Genomic DNA, 14183 nt, shown 5'->3' with positions numbered 1-14183 from the left:
AATGAGCAAAGCAGAATGTCATTTTCTGCCTGCTGGTCACAAAAGCTGTACGGAGTCATATCATTACGAGATCTTTAAGGAGGAGAGCTCTCCATGTCTCTCCTCCTCCTCCTCCTCCTCTCGAGTGGGAGCCATCAGTCCACTTCCTGGCACGCTAACAGCTTCGCCGTGAAAGCTCAACGAACAAAAGAAGATAAATACTGTGCAGCAGGTATAAAAAGAAACAGTTCTTTGTAATGAATGGATTCGATGGTGCAGAATACAATGAAAATATCATGGTGGGCGGTATTTCATCAGTTCTACAATCGACATTACTCATTAAAAGAGATAGAGTCTGCTCATATTCAGGTTGGTAATTTTAATTGTGTTGTCATTTGAAAAGGTCACTTTCCTCCGACTGTGCACTGCTGCAGCTCCTCCATTCAGCTTCTGTCTGAAACACTTGGTTTTAGCTCCTGACTCTTTGAGTTCTTCTCAGGTGAATTGGAAACGTTGGCCTCCGCTCTCGCTTTTTTAGAAGGTGCACCGACGAGCCGCAAGGCGTGCATCATGCAAATGTGGACCGTACATCACGATGGGGCGGAGGTATCGCCTACAGACGAGCAGCAGCTTCAGTTCTGTGGGGGAGCTCACACAGAAGTTGTGCTTTTTAACTTTGCACAAATAACCTGTATAACAGAGCAGGGCGAAGAATACATCATAGATTCAAAGTCCAGAAGCCCTAAACCCAAAGATATTTTCAGTTTACAGTGACACAAAACTCAAAATAAACTGAAACCACTAAAATCGGAGAACGTGGAACAAGAACTTTGCTTTGAAAATGTCTAAAACAATTAACTCATTGTTAGAACTGTTGTAAACTATCTTTTGGAGGATGAAATAAGACGATAACCAAAATAAACGAATCATTCCAGCAGCGGACTCGTGCAAACCTCGGTCTGATTCGTGCACTTCTCGCCTTCAGTCTGCAACAGAATCTTCACACCGTGGTCGCAGCACATGGTCTGTTCATTTCACAACACTTCAGCAGAGATCGACCCTGATAATCAGCTGTTCTGGAGACTAAACAGGACGTCGTTCCACACGCAGCCGTCATGAGACAGAACAGAAGCGAAGAAGAAAGATTTCAGCCTTCACACACACACCGGAAACCCAGACTGCTGCCGTGTGGTTTGAGAAAATGTACTCGGCGCTCGCTAACCCTCGCAGCTTATTCCTAATGAAACCAATAACAGCCGCTCTTTCAGCCACAACAGCAGCGCGTTAAGGCCGCGGCTACATCTTAAACATTTATGTCCGCGGATGATTTATGGGCCAAATGAGATGAATAATGTAGCTCGGGGCTACGTTGTTAGCCAATCGTCCGATTAATTCAGGCCACGTAAACACTCCTTAATTATCACGTCCTCATGCTGCTCGAGCATCTGCTCCTCTGACGGCGGCTGAAGCGAGCGTCCACCGGCGTCCACCCGTCCCCCTCAACAACAGGTAGCTGCACTCCATCGGTCGCAGACACTCGTAACCAGCGCTGATAATTCCAAACGTGTGATTGAGAGGGAAACCTTGGAGGGATGATGATGCAACCTGGCGCCACTTTCTGGTGCCAATTGGCGTAATTAGGCAAAACGTCTCAAACTGCCAAAGGAAATATCACTTCAGATTTGGATAAGATTTAGCATCTTGTTACCGTTTCACTTTCTTCTTTCCTTAATGACTCTCGAGGGGGGAAACAGAGCAGAGGACATACTCAGCAGGTTTTTAATTTCCTCTTTTTTTTTAATTTCCTCTCAAGATATTTGTATTTTTTTTTTACTCTAACGCCGGATTAAACAGCTGCTACAACAAAATCCTGCGTAGAGTCACCTGGGCATCGCGAGGCGTGACTAACACAAAGCCTGTCTGAGCCTCGCAAACACTAAACGGCAGAAACTTGTAAATGAGGTGCGATTGTTATTCAGTTATTCGGCTCCTCCATAAGTAAAGCTCGTCACTGATGAGCGTACAGAGCACGAAGCTGTGACACCCACGTTCCTCCCGAACAGAAACCTCCAGCATAAAGAAGAGTAAACACACACACACACAATGAAGTGCCCTTAACCAAATCTCTGAAATATAAAGAAGGAGCCGAGGCCTCAGACAGAAGCAAACAAAAAGAAAGATGTTCAGCTGATAACATTCAGATACATCATCGTCTGACCTACGATATTTACTGTATTGTATTCATTCAGCACAGTTTGTGTGCTATGAGAGAATATTAAGAACTGTCAGCGGTTCAGACACCTTGGATGAACTGTTTATAACCTGTGTGTTAGTATTTCATGACCTATATGACTTTTTGTACAGATGTGTGTCAGCGTTCCTTCTTCTGAATTTACCTCAATGAGTCAAATGTGATGAATCTGATAAATAAATGTCCAACAACAAGATCAAGTTTCAATTAACCAACATGTTTAAGTTCACTATGGTTCATTGTTGCTGCATTTAGTTAATATCGTGCATTTCTTAAACAAAATCGATCATAAATTATCTTTCTAAATTTAAAATTAGCTTTTGTTGACCAAAACTGACAACTTTAAAGTCAACGATTCTTTTATGATGTTGACAAAACATGTATGAAAAGAAGAAAACATCTTATGTAAAATAATAACAAACGTGTGCACAGGAAGTTCCTGGTTGTCATTTTCTGCAGGAAATTCAAATGAACAGAGATAAACTGAGCTCTGTCCCCGTCACAGATTCCCACGTTCCCTCTTGTCAAGAACTGTCTCCGTCAATAATTACAAAAATCTTATTTTAGGTTGGAGACCCACTACAAACAGACAGTGACACGTTTCAGTCACACCTCCCGGATCCATTCTGAGCCTCAGTAATTGTCTCATCAACATATATATTGTTACTTGTGCTTGTAAATGCATTTCTTCTGCTGGATGTTTTTCTTTTCTTTTCTCTCATTCAGCGAGAATGTGGCTGTGCACTAATTAGGGCAGAAGCATGACCTATGGATGAGCTAAATACGAGGAGGCCGTTTTGGTCCAGAGAGCTGTTGCCATGACAACATAGTCCTCATTCACTAGGAAGGACTCGAAGTTTGGGGGGAAACTTGTGACGTTGAGCTGCTTTCAGACACAAACTGGACTTTACAGATCCTCCGTACTTTCTCCGGTGGAGGTGGGCGTGTGTGACGCTCCGTAGATTCTGTGATCTTCATCCGCCTGATGAAGACCATGGATACTTCCTGTCTCTGTCTGTTGCACGTGCATGTAAAGGTTGTAAAAGTCAAAAAGCCCAAACTCTGTGTTAAAGAAAACACTGTAGCTCTTTAAACACCGTGTCAGTAGTTTGGCTGATTCTACCGCGTCGGTTTCATGTACAACATATCCAATAATAAGCAAAGTACAAAGTTTGCTATGGACATTAAGTGTTGAATGGTTTTATCTGAACGACCCTGTGACCTTTCCACTGCTGCTGCTGCTGCAGGACTCAACGTGGATTTTACCGCTTTATCAGGCTCTAAGTGCAGCAAACTGTTCAGTCTGTGGAGTAGTTTTTGTTCTGTAGGTACCAGTGGCTCTTTAGACTTTCAGGTGAAAAACGAATTGATGTGCACACTAGGCACAGAGCAGAGGAAACCAAACAGGGGGTTGACCAGCTCTGGAGAGAGGGGGAGCTTTTGTTTGGAGCCAATTTCTGTGCTGTATCCCAAAAGAAGGCGCCAACACAGAAAACCACTCACTTTCAACTCAACCCTGCTTGAAGATGTGCTTTCATACCACATCTGAAGTTTACAGGGATTTGGCTAAACTGGTGCCAAGCGGGGAGGGACTGTGCTGAGAGCGTCGACGGCCCCCGGAGAAACACCAGCCATGAAATGACCTTCTGTGAGCAGGGGACAACCGTGTGGTCGTAAGTGACGAGCACCGCCAATGTCATTACTGCGATTAGCCATTCAGGGTCCAAAACAAAGAGCTGACTGAGGGCATGTGCACTGGGTGTCTGCCATTAATTCAATTATGGAAAATTTGGAGATTGCAATTACACACTATAGTTCTGCAAGTGTGTGACCTTGTCTGAGCTCCACGGTGGCACGACTGCAGGTAATATCACACAAATGTGTGCATGGGAGAGAAATGACAGTGGATATGTTCGGCTGAGAAGCATTTGAAAATGATAGGCGGAGGAGGTGGAGGACAGGAAAGGTTATTGACTCTGCATTAGGGAACCCGGCGCAGCCATCCTCTCGCCCCACACATCCCGGATGCAGAAACACTTCAATATTTATCATTATCTCTCCACGTCTGAGCTGTTCTGTGCAACTGCTCCTGAAGATGCTGCCCGAGCAAAACAGAAAGTTCATTTTTCATCTGGACGGAGGAGGCACAGACCTTTTTATTCCCACAGAGGTGCAGAGACACACAACAGCAGTTTGAGGTCAGCAAAAGCAATTAAAACAATTTTTATTAGAATGAAAGAAGCTTAACTTTAGCTGCTGTATCGTTATTTTTGAGCTAGAATATTTATTCTTATGATAATAATATTGCATCTCAACTTTAACCAAGACCTGGAAATGTGTCAATTATTGATTTCAGTATTTGGATGCATATCAAGCACCTGAAGATAAATCGAGTTCCCTAACACAACGCTGGAGTTTTATCAGGACTATGAACACTGGCCAGGAGAGAGATATGGTTTTAATTTTAAAGTAAACGAAAAATGATAGATGCTTTTAAACAGGACAAGAAAATAAAACCACAAAAAATCGTAGATAGATTATACATGGAGTTTACGTAACTGATAGAATAAAACAAATGTTATGGTATAAAAACCTTAAAACTAAAATTGTATTAATCTCAATAATCATTATTTAGTTTATTGAAGTAATAATCATACAATACGTTTTAACAGCTTCTTGAACATATCGTCAAAAGTTAGTTTTCTAATATGTGGTGGGATGATGCTTTAAATCTTCTGCATAAAACATTTAGGGCACATTTAGAAATCCAGCACTGATCCACATGAGGTTTGTAACATATTCTGACAGGAAACCTGAAAGACAAAATGGTGTTTGGAAATTTTTTGGGCTTTAAAAATAATTAAAAGAAAATTAAAATCTATCCTCAACATCACAAGTAGCCGGTGTCGTCCTTCCCGAGTTCTGCAACTTGCAGTGTGACGTCCAAAATTCATTTCAGAGACAAGGATGAAGCCGAGGTTTAGATTAGAGGCAGATTCCCGAACCTGCTTTTAATCTCCTCTCTCTGTACCAGTTATTCAAATATACCTCATTTAAAAGATATTCGTTTGCTCTTCTTGATCATTTAAGTGTAAATGTGTGATCCTCACCTGACTTGTTACTTCATACCGTGACCTCTCAGTGAGATGAATCATTTGGTTTTGAGTTTGCATGTTCTCCTCTGACAGGCGACCTTTTCAAAGTGTTCCTTCAGATCGCAGCGGAGGAATCCAGACGCTGCTGAACTCCATCAACTTCCAGTAAAAGTCTAGAATTGCAACTAATATTTCAGCTTTGCCAAACTCACGAGGACACACATTTAAGGGCAGACATTTATTCAACACAACCATGTGACTGATTGTGATCGTTAATGAAGATGAAGTTTATCGATGTGTTGCCCAGAAGAAACATAATTAGAGACCGAGACTGAAACGTTGTCAGATAAGAGGAGAAAAATGTCCAGAGTCGTTAAAGAACAAAACTGGGATTAGTTAAACGCTGCTCATTTACTCTGAATGGGATGATGTCATGTGTTGTTGTTCTGTTGTGTCACTGTAGAAACTCTCTCATGCTGCAATGGAGGCGCCAGCCAATCAAATCCTGTTCCTGCCAAAGAGGATGTGGTGTGTGTTCATCTGATAGGGGATTTTATTTCCTGTGTTCTTTAGCATCGTATAGTTTTGCTAAGGTAACTGCAAAATGCAACAGAAATTATGTTTTATAACAAGTGAAATAGTAACCAGACGTTTTCTGTGTTACAGGGAAAAGTTGTTTATGAACACATTGCACGTTAATACTGAAAATGTGAATAATATGTTCATGTTAATAAATGTAACACTCCATTTATTCACAAATATGTTTCCGCTGAAAATAATCCATTTATATTTGCTATTGCATCTTATGAAAATGTATAGATGTATAATGTATATAATGTACAGTCACTCTTATTGGTGGCAACGTCGATTGATAATTAATCTTCACGTCTGTACATTATATAGTAAACTGCATGTCGGTGCATGTTTATTAAAAAACGTTTCCCCCCTTTTACAAAGCAGTTCATTGACAAGCCTCATCTCAGCTGGAGGCGACGCTGCGTCTCTGTGCTCCCTCAGCGTGTCGCCCCTCACATCTCTACTTCTGTGATGTTTCCTTCACATCAACTTCAGACAATAACAGATTAAGTTCTAATCCTAACCCAAAAGGTAAAAGTCCTTCACGAGGACACGGCGACTGCAGGCGCTCTGCAGTCCAACAAAAGTGATCGAAGCTGTTGACCTGCAGGAAAGCAGCGGATTAAACCAACACCGCCAAAGACACAGGTGTGTGTGTGTGTGTGTGTGTGTGGGGGGGGGGGGGGGGGGGGGGGGGGATATCGAGAAAGATCTAGTCAGTGCAACAGAAGAAAAACGCCGCTGTTTCCTGTTTTTGCATTCAGCAACAAATCTGAAATCCTGCTACTCTCACAGCAACAGTTCCTGATTAAAAGTAGTTTTTGTCCAATAAATCAGTTTATTAATGAATCCCATTGTCGATCCTTAAATGTTAATTCACAAGATGACGAACACAAATGGAGTTATGCAGAAAAAACTGCAGATTGTGAATATCTATCAGACTTTACAAATGGAGAGCCGTCTGTAAGGAACAGAGCGATTCCATCTTCCCCCGACAGGAGCGACGTGTGAAATACAGATGAGGAAGAAAGAGAACGTTCCCTTCATTTGAATGTGATGATGATGACGGTGATGATGACGGTGATGATGATGGTGATGAGAAACGTGGGTCAAAGACGTTTAAACGCAGACGGAATTCATTACGGAGTCCGGACTGATTATTTGCGGCGTCAAAAGCAGGAGAGAGAAATGTGTCATTGAGAAGTGATGTATTAAATTCCCAGAATGCCCTTTGGTAACCTCCAAAGAAGAGACGGCTAAAGGACGACTAACCCCATAAGGTCTCCACTTCTGAAATCTGTTCAGACCTGGTTTTAACATCTAATCTCCGGGGATCTCATCCCAGCTACAGGTGTGGATTACCCACGATGCATTGAGGACACATTTGGCTCATCAGTTCACACCTGACATTAGATGGCGTCTCCACGGGCGTCTTCAGTGACGACTCGTTATCGGATCTCACTTCTCTGCTCTGATGGAAACACATATCACTTTTACGTCTGCAAAGACCGAGGTGATTGTTTGATTATAGTTTATCTTGCATCGCAGCAGCAGCTTCATTAGCAACATAACAATTAAAATGAGAAAAACAAATGATTAATTTAACTTTGTATCCACTGTGTTGTACAGATTGTCATCATGTGCTATTCTGAGGTTTCTGCAGCTTTCAACAAGGACTTTAATGAATCAATGATATATGTCAATTAGAGACATAGATTTCAAGCTATGGAGGAACATCAGAGTCACATAATTACTTTCCTCATAATTTAAGATGATTTAAGTTGAAGTTGCCAAGAAGAGACTAAACCTCAGTGCTCCACATTATCTCTGAAACTACAGACAGAGACGGCACATATCCACAGTCTGAGGGAACTGAGATCAATTCTTTACAACACAATACTTACACATACAAGCCAGTAGCCAGTCAGATTGACCTTTAGCCTCAGTGTACCCTCAGGTTCGGCCTGTGACGTTGATCACAAGGACAAAACACTTTAATGACACTAAGGTGAAGTTAAGTCCCTAACACCTGCTAACACCTGCTAACACCTGCTAACACCTGCTAACACCAGCTAACACCTGCTAACATCTACTGGTAGTCGGTAACTTTAATTGTGCAGAAGACCCTCAAACGTACAAGGGACATTCACCAGCTTGTCCTATATTCTAAAATGATTTATGTGCAACTGAAGTAGCGTTATATGAGATTTAACAAAATGAAGACATACCTTAACATGCAGATATAGATATTAAATGTGTAAACGTGTATTTAAGACATATACAGCCTATGGAGAGAGGAGGGACTGTGCAAAATAAATCAACTGTGCTCCGCTCTAGAAGATTTCACTCATCGGAACAAGTAAAAAAAAAAAAACACAAACTGAATATTTGTACTCGGTGGTCAAGGTTAGCATTTTGGCTGCGGCCACGAATAAATAAATCAATGCATGTGAAACACTGAGAAGAGTAAAAACCACTGAGGGTAACAGTATTAAAGGATTATTAATCCTTCTATTAGAACCACCAGGTTTTAACACGGGCCCAGAAAACCCCACACCTTGCTCTGTGTGTGTGTCTGTGTGTGTGTGTGTGTGTGTGTGTGTGTGTGTGTGTGTGTGTGTGTGTGTGTGTGTGTGTGTGTGTGTGTGTGTGTGTGTGTGTGTGTGTGTCTGTGTGTGTCTGTGTGTGTGTGTGTGTGTGTGAGAAAGCAGGTACTGTGAAGGGCAAAGAAACTGAACGGTGAAAGTTCACCTGCAGACGTGAGGATTAACTGCACTCTCACATTTATGGATGCTTAAAACCATTTAATGAGCCTTGAAATCAATAAAGTGCTGTTTAGTGCACAAATCAAATTGCTCTGAGGCTAATGAGTCTGCCAATTTGCTATTAATGGAGAAATCATTCCCGACACTCAGGCGGGAGTGAGATGATGATGTTAGGAGAAATATGATTTTCCATTTCTTCACTCACTGTTTTTGTTTGTCGTCATCAAAGTCAAATTCACTCGTCCGCCGTCAGAGAGGAGAACGAGAGGAGAAACGCAATCGGATTTCTAATTCTTTTTGTTTTTGTGAGGGGTTACTTCATCAGCCGTGGCTCCAGGGATGCCCCCCCCCCCCCCCCCCCCCCCCCCTGAAATCAAATCATCAGTCGGAGAACCCTCAGCCCGTTGACATCCTTCAAGTTGAGTATTCTTTTTGTGTCTGTCGGTGTGTCGTGTACTTCAGGGGACGTTTCAGTCCCCAGAAGTAACTGGAGAGTGAGCGCTGCTCGCTTTCCACACTCCTCCCCGGGCTGATTTCATTCCACTACATCAAATCTTCCAGTTTGCTTTGTAAAAAAAAAGTCTCTGCAGCGGGCACCGGCTGCTGTGGACCCGGGGTGAGTCTGAGGGAGACGGAGGCCACGGCCCGGTCAGACTCAGGGAAAAACTTTATCCTCTGTCTTTGGATTGGAAATGGTGACTTTCAGCTCAGAGCAACTTCACATGTGGTCGGCGTAGTTAGCACAGAGGGATAACATGGCTGGGTTATATGAACACTACTGTCACCCTGAGGTTATCACTGAATCCTGTTCAAAAATAAATAATAATAATAGCTTGATCGACCCTTTCAAGAGACCCACGATACCTTTCATATGTCCATGGGGATAATAGCACAAAACAGGATAGACATAAACAGCACTAATGGATAAAGCTGTCCTCGAGAATCTATATAAGAAAATGAACAATTATTCAAATTAATTATATAGATGGTGATTCTCAACCTGGGGTCGTTAGCAAATTTCTAGGGGTCACCAGATGGCCCGAATAGCACATCCACCGACGCTAATGTCCTTTCTCGCAATAGAAAAAAATGTTTACCATTAATTAACTAGATTGTGGAAGTCGCCATATTCTAATTTGTCCTGTCAATTTTCACATTTTAGTTTTTAACACTCCTCATAATGACATAATCCATCTCTAACTTGCTGCATTGTATGGCTGTGCGCTATATTCCGCCTTTATGCGCCCGCACGGCCATCCATAAAGTTTTTACTGTCCACGCAGTAAGTCTCCTAGTTTCAGCTGCAGGTAAAACCTTCTCTTCACTCTTCAGTCTGTGTAACTCTCACTGAAACAGGAGGGAGAGGCAGGGAACAGATCCAGACGATTCCAGAATGACAACTGCAAAATCAGGTTTCTGTGAGTAAACACACAAAGACAGTCAAACTGACACCTTGAGCATAATCCTAATGCAAATCGAGAAAAAAAAACAGAAAATCTGGCAACTGTCGTCCTGTGTTGACAAACTAAATCCAGTCCCCGTGTGAGCCGTCTTCATTAGAGCCCTCAGGGAAAGCGTGATTGGCAATTCTGGACATACTCCGCTCGCTGCAGTGTTCATCAGCATCTAATTACGAGCTTTATCATTGTTGAATTAAGGATGAGAAACAGGCACAGAGTCTCCCGCTGGAAACTCGGCCTCGAATGATGGTAAATAGAGTTCGGTTCAATTGGTTTTCATTTCAGCACTCCGGGCGATGACAATATTTGAGAGAACTTTTGTGGACGAGCTTCCTGTGTTCCTGTCGATACCCGACACTGGGGATGCTCAAGGATTTTCATTCGAGGAGGCAGAGGTCAATGTGGTGAACAGCCAGGAGCTATAGTGGTAAACTGAATAAGCACAGTGCATAATGTGCTGTTAAACGGTTTTGGACCAAACACACAGAACAGCTTGACACAACGAGTCTGAGCTGATGGTCAAAGAAAGAAAAACGACTTGTTACAGCGTCACATCAGAGGAAGGTGTTGTTGTTGTTGTTGTTGTTGTTGTTGTTGTTGTTGTTGCTGCTCTGATGAGAGGAGCCTCGATCTCTGGCTGCTACTTTGATCATGTGACAGCTGAGTCGGTGTCAGCTGGTGCTGCTGCAGCTTGTGTTGAGACGGGAACATGGAAACATGCGATCGGAGCAGAGAGCGGCCGCAGATGAAGAGTTTGACCTTTCTGTTTCCGACCCGCTGCATCGACAGTGAAAAGAGGGACGGTAATTACAAAGCTCTCGATCTCACCTGCCTCGTTTTGTTCTTCTGAGGAAAAAGCATCACACAGCAGCTCTGCATCAACATCCTCACATCCTCTCTCCGCCTCGTGTCACCATTAAATAACTATAGATAATATATTTTGTACATGTTTGTGGATTACGTTCGACGTTTTAATATTTTTTATAGTGTGTGATATGCCAGATACTTTGCTGAATACACAAGAATTTCACAGTTTTGGATCAATAAAGTTCATGCATCCATCTATTGTTATGTTAGAACAAGTCAATGAATTACAGTGCAAAACATTAATATATCATAAATATATCAAAAGAATATAACACATCTTTTGCATTTCAATAATAAAGTTGAAGTGTCATTAAATAATCCTGCACGTCGACACAGTTTGTTAACAGCAGTACTGACAACAGTATAACATTTCAAAAGCAAAACAAACAAGACATAAACGATATTAGTGGAAAACCAGAATAGCAGCATTATGTCTTATTGTGGCAGAGCTGTATCATCCAAGCAATCAGCGAGTATTGAAGAGACAAGGAAGTGACTCAGTAAACGTGTTTTGGCGGCAGAGTTTAAAAAAAGCGAACTCCTCTTCAATCGTCTCAATTAGCATCAGCCTTCAGTTCCACGGCACTCAGCCCCCGTCAGATGATAAATGACATTCAACCAAACCCAATCAATTTGCTACAGTATCTCTTAATTAACTCAGATCTTCCCCTTAAAGAACTGTAAGCACGCAAGAAAGTTTTGATTCCAATTTTATCCAATTACATCTCGATCTTTCCTCCCTAATAACAGCCTGATGCTCTCCTTTATCTCCACTACGGTCTCATCCGACAGACGGCGGCTGCAGCGATAATTAATCGACAAACCACCGGCCTGATGGGAATAAAAGGTGTCTGGGAAGAATCGATACTACAATGCAACCCCCCCATGCTGCCATGCATCGTACAGCCCTTCATGCACGAGAGGTCACGGAGCGTTGCTTCTACTCAGATGTATTCTCCTTGTTCGCGGTGCGTCCGTCTGGCAGCTACACCGGGACGAGGACAAGCGATGCCTTCCTGGCTCTCGGGAGGAAGTGTGAGGGTTGAGAACTACCGCAGCCGTGGTGCATGTTTATAGATCAGCTCTGACTGAGCGCTCCGTTAGAAAAAGGGGCCATCACCGCCCGATCGATGAGGCGATTATATCATTGTTACCTTCCACTTCATTATGGAACAGTGGGAGCTGCACACACCAGCTCACACTGGGCCTTGTCCTTGCTGGCGAGCACTCATCCACACATTTCATCACCTATTTACTTTGATGAACACAGATAGCTCAATGGATAAATCGTATGTTTCACGCTTGCGTTACCTGTTGCAGTCCACGTGCAGCAGCAGGTGGGAGGCGCTGATGGTGAGGGCGATCTTGTGCCACTGTCCGTCGGCGAGGCGGTAGGGGAAGGACTCGGAGCGCGGCTTCCCTTTGAAGCGGTAGTGGTAGCGGATCTCCTCCCTCACCCCGCTGCTCTCCAGCTCAAAGTAACTGCAGAGGGAAGAGGGGGGGGGGGGGGGGGGGGGGGGGGTCAGAGGTCAGAGGCCGTTGGTTCTCAAGGTCAAAACCAAATGTCTAAACTCATGGAGAACAGAATAAAACATTATCAATACAAAATCTTGTAAAAAGTAGGTGAGGGATTTATTTTGTAGACAGTTAATTGGAGACAAAAATTACCATTTTATATAAACGGCCTGTTGGCTGAAGCTCAACCACGACACTAGCTGCCCAATTTCACTGGCAGACTTTGGCCTTTCACGGATACGTAATTGGTGTTTATATATTTTCCTGATATGCTGATCTTAATTTAAATTTTTTTGCAAAAGATAACAAAGCAAAAGAAAGTAAGTAGGTACGAATATCGGTCAATATCTCAATATTCGACATAAATCAGCCCAAAGGTCCAGTATGAGCACGACTGATGCAAGATTTGAACCATTTCAAATCAAAGCTAATGAGGTGTGAAAGAAGTGCAGGGGTCTGAATAGACTCCGGGAAATATCAAGTGTATCTTGACATTTGAAGACAAAATAACCAACATAATTATTCAACGATTCTTCCTTTCAGATGATTACACATTCACAAAAAGATCATTATGAATATAAAAGTCCATATCTGCCCATAAATAACCCCGATATCCTACAAACTGCAATTCCATCACCCAGCAAACAAGTACAGCAACGTGACGTGTGTCCAGTTGATGGTTGAACTAACTGGCTGAGTTTTCTCTGCAGTGTAAGCTTTGTGTAGAATGGATTTCTCTCAGGTCGTCTCGGCAAACAGAAGAAAGGAATCTGTCTTTGTCCGAGTTTCACCCCCTGTCCTCGCTTTGTGGTGCGACTGCAGGCGTTCGACCTGCAGCTCGTGTGAGCTTTCCTCTCCGTCCTCATCAGCTACAGTGTCGTCACAGACGTCCAGGCTCAGACAGCCGCAGCCCGAGAGCCGCAGGCAACCAGTCCTGACATTTCAGCTTCCCTGCAGCTGCAAATGACCCCAGCACAGGAACCAGTGGCTGCTCGGTGCACGTCTCACACACACACACAACTTATACTGTTCCTGCAAACACAGCTCTCCAATACATAATCTGAACCTAGATAGAACCTCGCTTATCCCAATATATTCTGATATAAAACTCTCACACACACACACACACACACACACTCTCTCACTGGATCAAGCCCATTCAATACCGAAGCTCAACAGCTCTCATGCATATTTATGGGAGGGGAGAGTGGACCCACTCCACAGAATATCAATCAAGGCTGTGGGGCGGCAGACGAATCCGTGAAACTGAGGAGAACTCGTAAGAACTCCACACAAACACACGGTGCTGAAGGATAAAAGATCGAGACGTGACTTAAACACGCTTCATTAGGATCGATGTCATCTGTGAATATGGCAGAATTATTACAAATATAAAAATCCAATGTGGCAAGAACATTATCGGATGTTTCGACCGGTTGGAAACAAACCAAACAGCAGGTGAGTCAGGTTTCCTCAACCACTTAAAAGGTTGTGTGTAGGATTTAGTGACATCTAGTGGTGAAGTGTCATGTTGCAGCTGAACCCCCCCCCCCCCCCTCCAAACATGAAATAGAACCTGTGGTAGCTTCAGTTGTCATAGAAACTCAAAAGGTTTGGTTTGTCCAGTCTGGGCTACTGTAAAAAAACATGGCTGCCTCTGTAGAGAGGACCTGCT

At 43.1% G+C, this 14183-nt stretch overlaps 1 protein-coding gene across 1 annotated transcript in view; it reads right to left on the bottom strand.

Moving 5' to 3' along the window:
* The window catches only part of LOC117758418 (protein kinase C-binding protein NELL1-like), a 208801-nt gene that overhangs the window by 154413 nt on the left and 40205 nt on the right, over positions 1-14183 (bottom strand). The window contains exon 4 of the mRNA XM_034580078.1: positions 12305-12475. Within this exon, the coding sequence (XP_034435969.1) occupies positions 12305-12475 (171 nt within the window). The remainder of the gene's footprint in view (positions 1-12304; positions 12476-14183) is intronic.

This window comes from Hippoglossus hippoglossus, chromosome 3 (genome assembly GCF_009819705.1).
Source record: "Hippoglossus hippoglossus isolate fHipHip1 chromosome 3, fHipHip1.pri, whole genome shotgun sequence".
Classification (NCBI taxonomy): Eukaryota; Metazoa; Chordata; class Actinopteri; order Pleuronectiformes; family Pleuronectidae; genus Hippoglossus; species Hippoglossus hippoglossus.
Note: the sequence above shows the minus strand (reverse complement) of the source record. Positions and strands in the feature narration are given on the sequence as shown.